Raw genomic sequence first — 15,649 nt, 5'->3', positions numbered from 1 at the left:
CCTTGCCACAGCCGAGAGCCTCCTTAGAGGATCGTGTCCTCAATTATTTCGCGATTCCCAAACCACGACCACCCATACACAATTCTATTTATCGTCTTCCAACACCCAACTAATCTCCCTCTCTTTACTTCCCATTTCTTTCACTTCAGTCACAATGGTATATGTCTTCTCTCCCCTGCCCCTCTCCCCAGGACTCCTATTTCTTGCGCACATCACTCAACCGCTCACCCACTCTCCCAATCCCATTCACAGTTCCAATTCCAATACCAATTTCCAGTTACGCAGTGTAGCTAACGAACTTACAGTCATCCCCCCGCGCTTCCTCCCCCGTCAACAGCCCGGGCAGCGCCCGCCCATCGAGCCCAACACCTCCCGGTGGCCCCAAGACAGCGATTAGACGCCGCGCGGCAGCGGACCAGAAGGAGAAGCTTGCGAGTGCGCGGCCGAGCTCGACCAGAGCGGCGGGTGCGGGCGGGAGTAGCAGTACGATGTTGAGTATGTCTCTCCCTTTGCCTATCTATGTTGGAGCGGGACGGCGGGTGATTTTTCCCGTGGGGGGCTGAGTGGTGGTGTGAAGGGGATGAAGGGGAAGGAGCTGGAGTGGGATATGTGCTAATGTGAATATCCAGGACTCTACACCGACGAAAGCCCGGGATTGAAAGTCGACCCCGTGGTGGTATTGGTTCTCTCTCTGGTTTTCATCTTCAGCGTTGTGGCTCTGCATAGTATGTCCCCTCCCCCTTCATTTCCCGGGCTGGTTAGCTGACCAAGACATAGTCATTGCGAAGATCACACGCAAGTTCTCCAGCTAGATTCGTTCCTTCGATGAGAGAGGCTGAAAGTTGCGGATGCGCTGTTGCCTGGGGTGGCAGATATCTGAGGACGAGGGTAAAGAGTGCGAGAGCCCTGGCGGGAATGCAAATAAAAGGGCTAATTAAAAGGCTGGCTGTAAAAGCTACAGGGGGATCGCGAGGCGGAAGATCATACACGTATACATGTTGGGCGACTGCGCTCTTGTACTATAGCGATTAGTTCTTTTGTTGGTTATTGAAAGATGAGGTTTGGCGGGCTCTTCTCGGTTCCTCCTGGGTTGCTTCGTTCTTTGCATCTATCTGGTGATGACGGCGCTGGAGAATGACGCCCCGTCCCCCGGATGTGAACCAGTCCCACCCTCTGGACGAATCGGGTAAATGGGATTTGATTTGATTATACACAGAGTTAGAGGCACCTAGTCCAACCCTCTTTTCTCGGGAGCTAGAATGACAGAGGCTGGGTGTATGGGCTCATCTATGCATTCATCCGTCTATTGTGTGGTTTGTGGGCTCAGCACCATGATATCGATGGAACAGCGTGTGAGCCGAGAGATCGATATGAATACCAGACTGTCTGTAAAACGGTAGATGTACATATGGAGGTGCCCTCTCTCAGGCCAGGAATCATGTGCACGAAGAGAGATTTTCACCGGTTCCTTGAACCATACCAGAACAGAAAAAGATAGCCAAAAAACCAGGAAAAGAGAAGAAAGATTAATAATCCACTGCCGGCTTTCAAATCAGATCAGATGTCATCCATCTCCCAATCTGTGACTCCTTTGCTTGAAAAGATAAGAATAAAGACACAAAACACAAGACCCCTTTTCCTTGTCGCGCGCAGAGACAAAGAGGAGAGCATGTGAAAACATACCTGTTATATGCCCGCGCCCTGTGTTCACTAAGAATCGACCGTCGCTGGGGCCCCCTGACCCGTTTCGTCACAGGACAGGGATCAGTTGGATATTCCCCGCTTTATAAACAGACCGTTCTCTGCCTTGATCGTGGACGCTGGGAGGGAGTTTTGCTGAACTCTTATCTTCGACGACGATATTGAATTCCAAAGACGGGAGAGACAGAGAAAAGAAAGCATATTATTCTGACATTGGATCCTCGAGATACAGGCTGTACAAAGTGCGGCTGGGAAGAGCCTTTCACTACGAGGAAGCAGCACGGCGAGGGGTTCAGACCTAGCTCTTGAGATCCAGAGAGTCGAGGGAGGGATATGCCAAGGACGAGCGGAGGACAAAGGCAAGGCACATATGGGAATATAGCAAGAGGCCATTCGAGACTGGGCTTGTGCCTGTGAGAGGCGAGGAGGCTGCGAGTCACGACGGACCTCAGCCTTGCGCCTTCAGAAGAGCAGCCAGTTCTCCAAGGACCCAACCTCGATCCCAACAACAGGATGGCTTCTATACCCAGCGAAGAGCCTCCCCAGGCGGCAGAGGAGGGCCTACCGCCTGCGCTCATTGCGCAGGCCGAGGCAGCGATTGCAGGGAATATCCAGCAGAATGGAAGAACGCTAGCGGTGAGGTCGAAATCATATACGAGGCTGGGCCGTTCGCAAGATCAGGATACCAACTCAGCATCTGGCAATGTGAGAGCTCCTCTTACGAGGTAAGTGAGGTTTACGGTTTACACGCAGTATATAGCTGATTTCCTCCTTCCACAGAACTAGAACCCATCTCGGTGTCCCCAATATCCTCACTGTAGATGGTCCCGAAGCACCGCCCGCATTTGGAGATAAGCATGATAGCCTAGAGCTGAGCCAGGATGGGTTTGATACCAAGGCACGCGTCACAGATGATGGGCGGGTCAATATCAGCATCAACCAGAAGACTCGAAAATTATCTGATCTTCTGGTGCCTGCGCTGCGAAACCAGCTCTCTCTCGTTGCACAGGAAGAGGAGAAGCCGCTCCCGCCAGGATATATTCCACCTGCGCTAGGGGGACTTCCCGGCCAGACACCACCACCGAAGCTGAACGTTGTTATTCATGTGGTGGGATCTAGGGGAGACGTGCAGCCGTTCGTGGCGTTGGGGAAGTGCCTGAAAGCTACATATGGTCATCGAGTGCGTCTAGCGACCCACCCCACGTTCCAAAGCTTCGTCGAGGAAAACGGCCTCGAATTCTTCAGTATCGGCGGTGACCCTTCCGAACTGATGGCATTTATGGTCAAGAACCCAGGACTTATGCCCGGATTCGACTCCTTGAAGTCCGGTGATGTTGGGAAGCGCCGGAAGGGAATGGAGGAGATCGTCCTCGGCTGCTGGAGATCATGCGTTGAGGCTGGCGATGGCCTAGGTCCACCGCCGCGGAACAGCGGTGATAGCATCTCGGGGCTTTCTGGCGGCATCAATATGGATACAAATCCCACGGAGCGGCCTTTTATCGCTGACGCTATCATTGCGAACCCGCCTAGCTTCGCTCACATCCATATTGCGGAGAAGATGGGCATTCCTCTCCACATGATGTTCACGTATGTCAACCTCTGCATTGTTTCTTGTGTAAAACTGACTGTTCCTACAGAATGCCGTGGTCACCTACGCAATCCTTTCCCCACCCCCTCGCAAACATCCAGTCTTCGAACTGCGATGTCAATATGACGAATTTCGTATCGTACGCATTGGTCGAAATGATGACTTGGCAAGGTCTTGGAGACGTTATCAACCGCTTCCGGGAACGAGCACTCGGACTTGACCCAATCAGTTTGATATGGGCCCCAGGGATGCTAAGCCGTCTTCGGATACCATATACATATTGTTGGTCGCCAGCATTGATTCCTAAGCCTAAGGATTGGGGGCAGCATATCTCAATCTCGGGCTTCTACTTCTTGTCCCTAGCTTCTTCCTATTCACCCCCTCCAGACCTTGCTGAGTTTCTCGCTGCTGGCGCACCACCGGTCTATATTGGCTTTGGTTCAATCGTGGTTGATGATCCGGATGCAATGACCAAATTGATATTTGAAGCCGTCAAGAAGGCTGGTGTCCGAGCCTTGGTTTCGAAGGGCTGGGGAGGACTTGGGGCTGATGATATGGAAGTCCCTGAAGGGGTCTTCATGCTGGGCAATGTTCCTCATGATTGGCTTTTCAAACACGTCTCCTGTGTCGTTCACCACGGTGGTGCTGGAACCACAGCTGCTGGTATAGCTACCGGAAAACCTACTGTCATTGTTCCTTTCTTTGGCGACCAACAATTCTGGGGTGCGATGGTGGCAAGAGCCGGAGCTGGCCCTCTCCCCATTCCACATAGACAGTTGACGGCCGACAAGCTAGCAGCCGCAATTCTCGAAGCTCTCAAGCCTGAGACTCTGGAGAAAGCCAAAGAGCTAGGTGCCAAGATCAAAGAGGAGAAAGGGTCCGAGCAGGGAGGCAAAAGCTTCCATGACATGCTAGATGTTGATAATCTGAGATGTTCTCTCTCGCCGAGCAGAGTTGCCGTCTGGCAAGTTAAGCGCACCAAGACCCGACTCAGCGCCCTGGCTGCAGCTGTCCTCGCAGACCAGGGCCTTCTTGATTTTGCTGATCTGCAGCTTTATCGGCCCCGAGAATACGAAACGGAGGATGGGCCATGGGATCCTATTTCCGGGGGTGCTTCGGCTTTGTTGGGGACTATTGCAAGTCTCACAATGGGTGTCGCGGATTTCCCTGTCGAGATATTTAGAAGTGTGAAAGATAAGCATCGGAAGGCTAAGCCGAAAGAAAATGCTACGCAGTCGTCAGGCTCGGGCTCGGAGCCATCTACAATTATTTCGCGCGACCAGCCTGAGGCGGAGTCCGGTTCGGAAGAGAGTGCCAAGGCAAAAGACCAGGAGGCATCAGAGCCCTCTTCACAGCCAGACTTGTCCTCCGCTCCATCAACGAAAGTCTCCTACGACAGCGAGGTTCGAACATCTAACGATACTCGTGCTAGTATTGACACACCGCTGACAAGTACTTCGTCAACGGGACCGCAACGTGGGAGATCACTCAGAGAAGCACTCAGAGGAACACTTTCGAGGTCGAGATCGAGATCCGGTTCAAGTGATGGATTATCACGATCCGGCTCAAAGAGCCGCTCACTTTCGCGTCGAGTTTCCATCCACCGCACACCTCCCGAATTCGATCCCCGAAAGCTAACGGTGGAAAACGTTGTCGGTGCCGGTAAAGGGATATCTCGTATCGTGGGGGCGGGCATAAAATCGCCTATGGATTTCACACTGGGTCTCGCTCGTGGATTTCACAATGCGCCGAAGTTGTATGGCGATGACACTGTGAGGCCTCAGGAGAAGGTTACGGATTTCCAAAGTGGTCTTAAGGCAGCTGGGAGGGTAAGTAGGGTCCTTGTGATGTTCCGCCGCGTTGCTAATGTCGACAGGAATTTGGATTCGGATTTTATGATGGGATATCGGGTCTCATTACACAACCAATGCGAGGAGCCGAGAAGGAGGGTACAGCTGGTCTGCTCAAGGGTATCGGAAAGGGCATTGGAGGACTTATCATGAAGCCGGGCGCAGGTTAGATGTCCTATTCCGTCTTTTATCTTTGAAGTCCTATCTAACCCTATTGCAGCAATTTGGGGTCTCCCAGGCTACACTTTCTTGGGTATTCACAAGGAGGTCCGGAAGCTCTTTGGTTCAAGTGTTATAAACTATGTTATATCGGCACGGACAGCACAGGGGTATGAAGAATTCAGGACATCCACTGCTCGGGAACGTTTGGAGATCATCACCCGCTGGCGCGAGCATAAAGCCGAATACCAGAATTCCAAGCAGAAGCCTACTGATGCTGAGGGCCAGGATACAGATCAGCTCACTCCAAAGGGATTCTTTCACACAAGACACCTCAGTTTTGACGAGAGGAAAAGGTTATACGAGGAGAGGAAAGCAAGGAGTGAGGCAGAACGCACCAAGGTCCGAAGCGAAGACCACACTCCACGCCCCGGGCAGCAGACGTCCATAGTCTCAGACTCGCTCTCCAGCGACCCGAACCTCGAATTTGAGCAGGCGATCCACGCCTCCGTAGCCGCTACCTCACGCGGGGACCTCACCGAGGACCGCATGATCGAGCGAGCGATCCGCGCCAGCGTCCGCGAGCTCCAAACCGACGACGACGCCCTGCTCGACGACCAGGAAGCCCTCAACCGCGCCATTCAAGCCAGCATCACGGAAGCAGCGCGCCGCCATTCCAGTGACGGCGAAGGACCCATCGCCATGACGGACGTGGAAGAAGCAGCTCACCAAGCGGCCCTCGAGAAAGCGATCCAGGAATCCCTAGCTAACTACCAGCTGTCACAGAGCTCAGGGCTCGAAGCTCAGGAGGATGAGAACGTCCGTCTCGCGATTAGGATTTCGAGACGGGCGGCTCCGCATAGTGAGGAATCTGAGGATGAGGATATCAAGCTCGCGATTAGGAAATCGAGGGAGGCTGCAGTGGAGAGGGAGGAGCTGCAGCGCGCACGGACAGAAGAAGAGATCGTGTTAGAGTATGTTAAGAAGCAGAGCCTGATTGAGGAGGCTCATAAGTCGACCCTTGAGGCTCAGTCACAGTCATCGGCTCCAGGAAAACAGCGAGGACTGAAGGAAGAAGAACAGAGTGCAGCGGATGAAGAGGCGCTGAGACTCGCTATTGAGGAGAGCTTGAAGGGCTCTGTCTCTGGATCAGGATCTGGGACTCGCGACGATGCGGTTTAATGGCGTTATTCTTTTTTTTCTTCTCCCTTTAGACGGCTGGTCGGTGAGTTCTTTCGCAGCACGCAAGTTCAAGCATATCGGATAGATACCCATGCATGTATGTATGTATGTATTTATGTATGTATGTCAAAGTAGATAAAGATATAGATATAGATCATGAATTGGAATGGTCCAAGATTGTCTAGAGATGTAAGACTACAACTGTCGAACGCAGCTGGTTATACAGAGATCGATATTCCTGCGTCCAACTCTTGTTAGATACCTTATACAGTTGAATCTTGTTGGATATTTGGGCTCTTAGGCACCTATTTGAAGGATATCGCGCCTGTGCCTATCTATAGCACTATATAGAGTAGTCAGTTACCCTTCTTTTCTCTTAAATCAAGTCATTATCCCCTGTCCGACCCTCCCGTGTGACAGTTATGAGCCCGGGTTGTTTCTCCTCGCTATAATCTTGATTCCTCTATTCGATCGCCGTGATGTGGAATAAAAGCCCTGATATCTGTAATATTACTGTCTGTCGAATTTGCCGTATGATTCGACTCTGTCACCTGTTAGCCGTGCTAATGGATCAAAACACTACTATCATATGATCGATGTGTCTATAGTACCGAATTTGATTAAACCGTCAAACAAGGCTCCGACGCCCTTTTCGTTCTTGACGCCGGACGAGGCAGAGGAATACTAAGACCTAATAGCGTAGACCTAATAAGCTCTGTATTTGTGGAAAAGAGCACTTGCGTGAATAGTGTCCTTACGTGGTCACGAAAATCAGGGGTGACAGGTGTATCAAAGATCCGAAGATCATGGCCGACTTTAAAGGAGAGTAGTGAGCCTCTACAAAAGACTATTATATGTACTCAGCCTAAGAAGCCGTCTCTATTGTTCTTTTAGATCTAAGGGGGTACAGTCATCGTTTTTGTTGTTATAGTTGTTATAGTTGGTTTCGTTGATTTCGTTACTGTGAATTTTCATCGACTAATCTCAGTATCTTCTAACCCACCTAGCGTTTCGTCGTTTATTATAGACCATTCAATATTCTTATCTTTACCAGAATAATCACTGTTAATGTTAACGTACATCTTCGCTAAGTAAGGTAGGATAGTTACGAGGGGTAATTGATCTTAATCAATCTTGTTACCAAGCTGTAGGTCGATTTAAAAGTCAGGGATCAAAGCATAATACTACTATGTAATCCCACGCTCCTTATCACTGTAGTTGTAGCGTTAGGGTACACAGGATATTATAATAGTAAGACGCCTAAAGAGAGCACCATGTAGTAAAGGGATCTAGGAGGTAGGTAGGAAGGTTTGACTATGGCTACTAGGTGCCGCTTACGCGAGAGTCACCTGACAGAACCCCCTTTTATAAACGAGAACAAGCGAGATCTGATAAGCTTATCCTAACTTTCCTAGGGAGGAGGGATTAGACGAGTAACGTTAATTGTTGTTGTAAGGAGGTTTAGATTCTAAAGTTTGTAAATTTAGTGTAGATAAGAGTGGTAGTTAGAGAGAATGGGATGAGGGGGGGGGGAAGGAGTGGCCTGAGGCAATATAAGGAGAGTGGACCTGAGTAATAAGTGCAGATAGAGAGTGGATTAGAGACAGGGAAGTATGGAAAAAAAGAAAGAATAGAGCTATGGTAGTAGAGCTAGAGTCATAGTTTCACAGTTTATACCCCTCTAGACTTCCCAGTATTGATATGATCAAGAGTGCGTGTCGATAGGTAGGTAGGTAAATACATAACGTCCATCATCTAAGCCCCGTCTCTCGATTCCGGAACTTCCTCTGCCAGAACACATGTAGACAAAGAGCTACAAACAACAACTCTCCCTCCTCTACGAAGCGGGGACACGAGGAAGAGAGCAGCACTAGCTGGAACGGGAACAGAAGGTGGTTGTTCTCGAGAACTAGTTGCTCGGCGGTGACCAAGACTTCTGTAGATGGAGAACCTGGGAGGTTTGTCCTTCTTCTGACTTTTGTCAAGGGATCACAACAACAACAACAACAAGAAGAAGACCTGAAAGAATAGCAGCAACATCAACAGGACAGGAGTATCAGACAGCCGCTGCTTCTGATACTTCAGATTTGCTTTGCAACGCTTTGCAACTGGTATGTTTCTCCTGTTACTTTGGGTGATTGGCACAAACAACTGTCTATGATGTGGCATGCCCTTTTATCCATCCTATCCTCACCCATCCCATCCACGCCTCATTCATATCCTCTCACATTCATCCCTCTTCGAGAGATCTATCAATCTAGAACCAAGACTAACAAATTGAGAGCTCATCTCCTCCCACTCATATCAGATAGAGAGGTATGTGATTCCACTTGAACTGAGGGGTATCTTTCTTGTTGCTGCCCTTCTTCTCTGATCTCATTTCAAAGTACTACTTCCGACCTCGAGAGAATGCTAACATTTGAAAGATCTATCTTCCAGTACCTCCTCTGGGGCTCCTCATCACCTCCTTCCACATCCACAAGCACAAGAAAAGAGCCACAACTACGACAGAGCTCTTGTACTGTACGTTACTCGGGTTCTTTCGATACTTGATCTTCTTCTTCCCCATCGCTGTCTGTCATCCCCTCAGTTGAATATACGCTTTGAAGTACACTACTCAAATTGTGTTGACAACTTGTTCTTCTCCGCATATCCTCTCATATCACTGCATTCTATTTTCTTAAGTGTATGCACACATTGAAATCTCCTAGTCAGTGTTGGCTGAGCTTGAGGTCTCTCCATACATATAGAGCCTGGAAGTATACAGATCCACTGGGCTCTTATTTGGCTTTCCATACTCTGCATTTGGTATGCTAACTGGGACTACTAGTAGCACATCAAGATGGAGAAATCTTGGCCAAGAAAGACCGTCCCAGGCTCCAAGCCCACTGCTCTCGGAGACCAGTCCGCCCCGCCCCCAGCGGAGTCCGCCCCAACTATTACTCGGCAAGGAACAGCTGGGCAAAGAAGAGTGAACAACCAAGAAGGAGCCAGAGAAGACACGGAGAATGGTCCCCGCCGATCTACTCGGCTAAGAAGACGCACTGAACAAGTGAATTACAACGAGGACTCAGGTGAAGATCTAAGAACTTCTCAATCGCGTCCCAAGAAGAAAACCCAGGCTCTTCGACAACACAACAGCAACAACGAAAGTCAATATAGTAACAATATCAGCCAAGGAGAGTTTCAACTTGAACAGACTCCCCCAAGATCCTTTGAGTCAACTCCACAAGACTCATATCCCTCTTCTAACGCACTATCTCAACTTCAACACAATCCAAGCTTTACTACAGCTGCCAATCTTGGGCTGCGTTACGACAGAAAATTTGTAGACACATACAACCCAGGCACATACCTGGGATCTACCTACATTAACAAAGACTACGACATCAACATGTCTGATTCCCCACCTCACAAGAAGAGGTCCGGACGCGGTGCACGTTCTTCTGACAATGCTGGATCCCCTCCTAGCCGCGCTTCCTCTTCTGCTCGTGCTGCTTCTTCCCATAGCCATCCTTCTTATCCTTTTGGTCGTGAAGCTTTTGGCTCTGGCCATACTGGCTCTTTTGGCAATACAGGTTCTTCTGGACGTGGTGCTTCTTCATCTAGCCGTGGTGGTCACATTGGCTCTTCTTCTGGCCGTACTGGTTATTCTGCAGGCATTGCTGGCTCTTCCAGCCATGCTGGTTCCCCTTCTAACCACACCGGTTCTTCAGGCATGGCATCTTCTTCTGCTAGACGCGCCAGTTCTTTAATCCAACGCCCTATTTCACGACAGTGGGTAGAACAGGCAGTTCCAGGTCAGTATTGTGAACTTTCTTTATTTTCGCGATCGTCAGATGTATCCCGTTTTTGAAGATTTGTTTCAAAAAAAAACCAATCTATACTTGCCTTCTTAGTTCATAAGAATTGTTGCTAACTTGGGATGAACAGGACGTAGCATGAACTCTATGTCTTCGGGCATGCGTATGGGCTCTGTGGATTCAGACATGGGCATGGGCTCTATGAGCTCAGGGATAGGTGTAGGCTCCTCGACTCCAGGTTTTGGCATGGGCTCTATGAATTCAGGCATCAGCATGGGCTCTTCAACTCCAAACATTGGCATGAGCGACTCTCCCTTTAACTTCAATGTCAACAATCCACACTCAATCTTCTCTCAGCCAGCACCTCAGCATCATCCTGCCGCCCCACGCCTTTCGACTTTCTCTCAAACGCTACCTTCACTACCCAGCGATAAGGTCCTGACCGATAGTCTCCAGAGATCGGTCAATGAACAAATGGCCACTGCTCGGGGAGAAATGGATCACAGAAATCCTAACTGGCGCCATCCTTGGGGAATTCCAGTCGAACCAGCCTCGCCGCCTGTCAGACCTTGGGTCCCCGAAGCTCTAATTCCGAGATATGAGCACAATGTCAATTATTCAGACCAGTTCTTCAACTTCCCGGCCGATGAGGAGCCCGTTTTCGGCGGTTTCCTGTCTGACGACCACAACCCAGCCAGTATCTTCGACTACATAGCTGATGAGAATAATGCAGTTGGCAATATACCAGCTAACGAGCTAAACGATTTGCTCGACGCCTCGACTCTCAATGACAATAACGCATTTGACAATCCTCCAGCTGGTAACTTGAATGCCATGTCTAACTTCCTAGTTGATAATAACAACGCCTTCGGCAATCTCTCAGCTAACAATATGAATGATCTTCCCGTCATGGAGGATGTTGATCCTATCCAAGCTAATATCAACTTCCCGCTTGAAAACATGGACGAGTTCCTAGATAAAGATATAGCCCCCTACTTCGACTATAATGCCTATTATAATGATGTCGACGCCGCTGGAAATGCCCAAGATGGGAGTGTAGGCAATTCTGGGAATCTCGCGGGTGGTGCAAATGCTTTCGGTGATGTCCAAGCTGCAGGTGCAAATGCCATCCCTGCCTACTCATTTGGTTCCGGTCTTCCTCCTATGATCTCCCCTAACCCACATGGAGCTCAACCAACGCAGGCACCACCAGTCGGCAATGCACTCAGGCTCATCGAGAGAGAGACTCAGAGCCTCGTTGATCAGGGAGAGACCGAAGAAGATAATGAGGATGTCAGACGCGGTCGTGTCGCTTCCGCAACCCTACGCAGCATGAGGACTCAGGATGTCAAGGAAAACAAGAAGAAGGCCAAGGGGAAGGCACCAGCCAACAACGCCGACGCTCCAACGGTCTATCGACCTTTACCTGAATTCAAAGATCTGGCCTTGGGAAAGATCAAAATGGCAAAGACAGACGGTGTCCCCGGGTCCGATGGCAACGGTATCTCGGGAAAAGGAAAGGCGAAGCAGACAGAGGTGTCTGATGCGGCGAATGGTTGTACCTTCTGTCTCCATGGATGCGATTGGGGTGTCAGTAATGACACCGTATTGCTTCCAGAGGGGTCCTCCTCTGGTTGGTGCGCTGCTTGCGGCAACCCAGACCAGGGTGAGTTCTTTGATCTCTGGAGCACCATCATGGAGAGCCGTGGTGAGCCCGTGGACCGCGAGGTCCTCAAAAAAACCGACCGAGCAGAAGGGGCTGCAGACGGCAAGAAGGTTTACAGCCTGATCGATGGCCGCGATATCACCAAGTTCCAGGGGCCGATGTTCTGCAAATCGTGCCCTTGGCGCCAAATCGACCCCGCGAAGACGAGAATCTGCGGTGCCCACCGCGACGAGAAATTCGCCGTGGTGAAGCACCATCGCCACCTCCAATTCAGAGGCACTGGGTATGCCAACCCGGAGGACTCGTTTTCTGCGCAACAGGCGCGCAGAATGAACATGAACGACGTCGAGGACATGGTCCGCGAGGACCTTGTTAAACAAGCTTGGCTTGATGCGAAGTTCAAGGAGAATAGTCGGTGCATGGTATGTCCGAGCAGCGCGACCGAAGTCTGTGTGGCGTGTCCTTTACGGCTCTGCTCCAGATGTGAAGTCCTGCTCCGCAACATGTGCAAGGGCTATCTTAACAATCTCTTCTATTACTACGAGAGGGATCATCTTCGCAACGACGCCTTCTTGCTCCGATCTGACGGCGGTGGGTTCTGATTTAAGGAGGATAATAGATTAAGGCTGGTGAAGATAGACATTGTTGTGTATTAGTATAGGTTGAATAAATAATGTATTTGTAATCCTACAGTACTTACCTAGACAAAAGTTCTCGTCGATTTGACCAGGACCCCGTACCCTAACAGCACACCCTATATATATTAATGTATAACTGTCTTAGTTTACATAGTATTTCTAATGTAGATACAGACAATTAAACATTAGAATCAGGGCTATTTCTGCCCCTAAAAAATCAATAGGTTAGCTAGAATTAAGTCTAATATTTAGTGTACTACCTGTTAGCTGTAATACAGGCCTAGATCCTCCTCTCTATAATCGTTCAGTAGGCCTACCCTTACCTAATCTCGGCTAATCGCCTTATTAGGTAAGGGATAGCAATACGCGAATACTAGTAATACGTAAATCTTTTACCCTACTACTACTACTACCACTCTTTACTACTTAATATAGTACCTAAAAACGCTAAAATTAAAGCCGCTATTAGTGTAGCCTATAAGGTAATAGATTAAGATCCTAACCTTAAAGGAACAGCTACTATAGAGCGTTTTAAGGTATCTTATTACTAGTTAATAGCCTAGCGCCGTAGCCGTCCTAACAGCTCTTTAAGAGGGGGACACAACAAAAAGCTCTTAGCTTTATAAGACGCTACTCTTAGGGAGTATATCTTTATACTCTATAGTTGTAGTACTTTAGCTAACTATAATGTTATTTAAACTACTGTAAATCGACTCCTTTTTTACTCCTCTAGTAACACTTAAACAACGGTATCTAGACAGTAGACTAAGAGCTAGATAGTACGTAACTCTGACTTTCTTAAGACCCTTAGAAATAAATCTATACCTATAAAGAGGCTTATAGCATATATTATAAAGGAGGTACAGCTATACTTTAAGGAGTTTAAAAGGTGTAAAGAGTACTAGGAGATACTAGATAAGGATATATTTAACTTTGATAAGACTAGGTTTTAGATTAGCATTACTACTAGTAAGAAGGTAATAGTCCCTAAGGATGCTTAAGTTACCTTTACAGCTGATCTAGATAACAAGGAGCTTATAACATTAGTTAAGACACTAAATTATAAGGGCAAATTAGTGCCTCTTATAATTATATTCTTAAGGGCCTACTACTTACGCCGCTACTTAAATCTTTTCACTCAGCCTTCCCTCCACATCACAATCCCGCGTCTACTGCTAGATGATAATAACCCATGGCTGGCTTTACTGATACTCTTCGAGGGGATGGGTTGGCTAGGGTTCAGAGAGCTCTAGCAGGATTAGAGGGAGATCCGCAGCGACTCGATCGTGCGAGAATACGGTTTAACAATTCTCCACCACCATATACATCAGATCGATCGGGTACGACAACTCGATCTCAGAGTCCAAATCCTCCCAGCGAGGAGCAGCGACGCCGTGAGGAGCGACGAATACAGCTGGGACGGGAGGCTGATGCGTCCCAACCACACGAACAATTCTCAGCACAGGTAGATGAAGAGAGGACGCGGATTTGGAATGCAGATCCGCGTACGAGTTGGAGGAGCATGCCTCCCGGAGATACCTTGATCAAAGAGGCCAGCGAAATCGTCAAGAAGCGCTGGGTCGAGCAAGGCATCTGGAACAGCAAATGGAACCAGTTCGCTTATGGGCGGTGGAAGCACGAAGAACCGCTTGAGCTTGAGTCGGAGACGGAGACGGACTCGGAAGCAGGACCCTCACCTCCTCTTTTTTCCTTTTTCCCAAAGCCGCAGAGGCAGCCGAAGAGCGATGACGAAAATCGACGGATTGTAGAGCGTCGAGTAATACGGAAGCGTGAACGTGAGGCTTCACGTCCATATCATCAGTTCCTCTATCAGATATCGAAGGAGCGTGAAAGAATCCAAGAAGAATCCGAGAATGGGGAAGGCGCTGATACTGCCGACATCAATACGAGGGCGTACGAGAATGTCAAGAACACCTGGACCAAGCGATGGATCTGGAACGGAAGATGGGGTATACTGCCTGGGATGTCGTGGAAGCATGAAGAGCCTCTTGAGGAGGAAGTCGCCGACGGTCCTGCTCCTGTTCTAGCGAACCCACATGTGAACAGCAGCCATAAACCGGGAGAAGCACCTGCTATACGTATTTTTGGGTCTTCTTCTCCTGTTCAATCAAATCATCGCCAGGTGTCTGGCGCCTCGAATTCATCTCAACAAGGACCGCCTGTAGACATTGATTCAGCCGGATCAGAGAATGGCGACGCCGAGCGCTCCTCCTCTACGTTGAATTCACCTCCCCCTAGTTCGGGTAAACGGTTTCTTCATCCTACGATGGGGCAGGCATTGCTGCCAAGTAAGAGAAAGGCCTCCTATAAAGATGGGCAGCCGGCAAACGCATCCCTTGGCCCAGTCCATTCATCAAAGGTCTCAAAAGCCGCTGGAAAGAGAAAGGGGCCTCAACGGCGACTGAACATCTCACAAAAGGTATCCTCTGATGGCTTGCCATTGTCTTCTGGTGTGGATGCAGCAGAACCGCAGCCCTCGCCTTCGCCTGACCGTATAGCTCCGCGCAGAAGCAAACGGATACAGCCCGCCTGTCCCTACCGTATCTAAGGACCCAACAAGGACAGCATCTACGAATCCCTCTAAACGCGCAGTCCGATCAAACCCAGAACGGAACGTTGCAAGCAGTCTGACAGCTAGAAGCTCCGCAAAGCCTTAGGGCATATCGAAGAAACAGCCTGCGAAGATTACGCGGGGGAGGGAAAGGAAAAATGATCAATTAGATACCCAACGGAGCCTTTGTATTTGATGTGCTGTAGAATTTGTTGTCACAAGCTTTAGTAGAGAGAACTATCCCTAGACCTAATATCAAAATCACAGTGAGAATTTCCAAAAACTTTGTTAAACTACGCTAAGTACGAGGTGAATGTATCCTATCTGATCCAATCAAACTGGTTGTAGTCAGGACAAAGTTCAAGGCTTTTATTTGATGCCAGTACGATTCGTGCCTTTTCTCCACGGTTAGACGTAGGTTGCGCCACATTGACACCCCTAAAACATCTTGCGATGGCGATCTCTAATGGTTTCTAATACCTGCAGCCCT

At 49.2% G+C, this 15,649-nt stretch overlaps 4 protein-coding genes across 4 annotated transcripts; all 4 read left to right on the top strand.

Moving 5' to 3' along the window:
- Window positions 1-154: 154 nt before the first annotated feature.
- Window positions 155-812, top strand: M430DRAFT_53937 (hypothetical protein; the record flags this gene model as incomplete). Its single annotated transcript, XM_024868432.1, has 4 exons — window positions 155-157; window positions 306-495; window positions 630-725; window positions 778-812. The coding sequence occupies 4 exons, from the start codon at window positions 155-157 to the stop codon at window positions 810-812; spliced, it is 324 nt and encodes a 107-aa protein (XP_024716946.1).
- A 1,402-nt stretch (window positions 813-2,214) lies between these two features.
- On the top strand, window positions 2,215-6,480 carry M430DRAFT_53936 (glycosyltransferase family 1 protein; the record flags this gene model as incomplete). Its single annotated transcript, XM_024868431.1, has 5 exons — window positions 2,215-2,426; window positions 2,482-3,288; window positions 3,339-5,118; window positions 5,166-5,304; window positions 5,360-6,480. 5 exons carry the CDS (start codon window positions 2,215-2,217, stop codon window positions 6,478-6,480), a joined length of 4,059 nt encoding a protein of 1,352 aa, XP_024716945.1.
- Window positions 6,481-12,241: 5,761 nt separating this feature from the next.
- On the top strand, window positions 12,242-12,642 carry M430DRAFT_186647 (hypothetical protein). Its single transcript, XM_024863918.1, has one exon. It carries the CDS (start codon window positions 12,279-12,281, stop codon window positions 12,549-12,551), a length of 273 nt encoding a protein of 90 aa, XP_024716944.1. The 5' UTR covers window positions 12,242-12,278; the 3' UTR covers window positions 12,552-12,642.
- Window positions 12,643-13,704: 1,062 nt separating this feature from the next.
- On the top strand, window positions 13,705-15,430 carry M430DRAFT_69814 (hypothetical protein). The gene is made up of 3 exons (XM_024869453.1): window positions 13,705-14,383; window positions 14,675-15,139; window positions 15,174-15,430. The coding sequence occupies exons 1-3, from the start codon at window positions 13,780-13,782 to the stop codon at window positions 15,263-15,265; spliced, it is 1,161 nt and encodes a 386-aa protein (XP_024716943.1). The 5' UTR covers window positions 13,705-13,779; the 3' UTR covers window positions 15,266-15,430.
- Window positions 15,431-15,649: the final 219 nt, after the last annotated feature.

The sequence above is a fragment of the Amorphotheca resinae genome (assembly GCF_003019875.1).
Source record: "Amorphotheca resinae ATCC 22711 unplaced genomic scaffold M430scaffold_13, whole genome shotgun sequence".
Taxonomy (NCBI): domain Eukaryota; kingdom Fungi; phylum Ascomycota; class Leotiomycetes; order Helotiales; family Amorphothecaceae; genus Amorphotheca; species Amorphotheca resinae.
Note: the sequence above shows the minus strand (reverse complement) of the source record. Positions and strands in the feature narration are given on the sequence as shown.

Excerpts from the sequence above, each read along its gene's own strand:
- M430DRAFT_69814 (XM_024869453.1), top strand. The coding sequence starts at position 13,780 with ATGGCTGGCTTTACTGATACTCTTCGAGGGGATGGGTTGGCTAGGGTT. Across the intron at positions 14,384-14,674 it reads AGTAATACGGAAGCGTGAAC|CACCTGCTATACGTATTTTT; the intron begins GTGAGGCTTCAC and ends AACCGGGAGAAG. Across the intron at positions 15,140-15,173 it reads CAAACGGATACAGCCCGCCT|CATCTACGAATCCCTCTAAA; the intron begins GTCCCTACCGTA and ends CAACAAGGACAG.
- M430DRAFT_186647 (XM_024863918.1), top strand. The coding sequence starts at position 12,279 with ATGAACATGAACGACGTCGAGGACATGGTCCGCGAGGACCTTGTTAAA.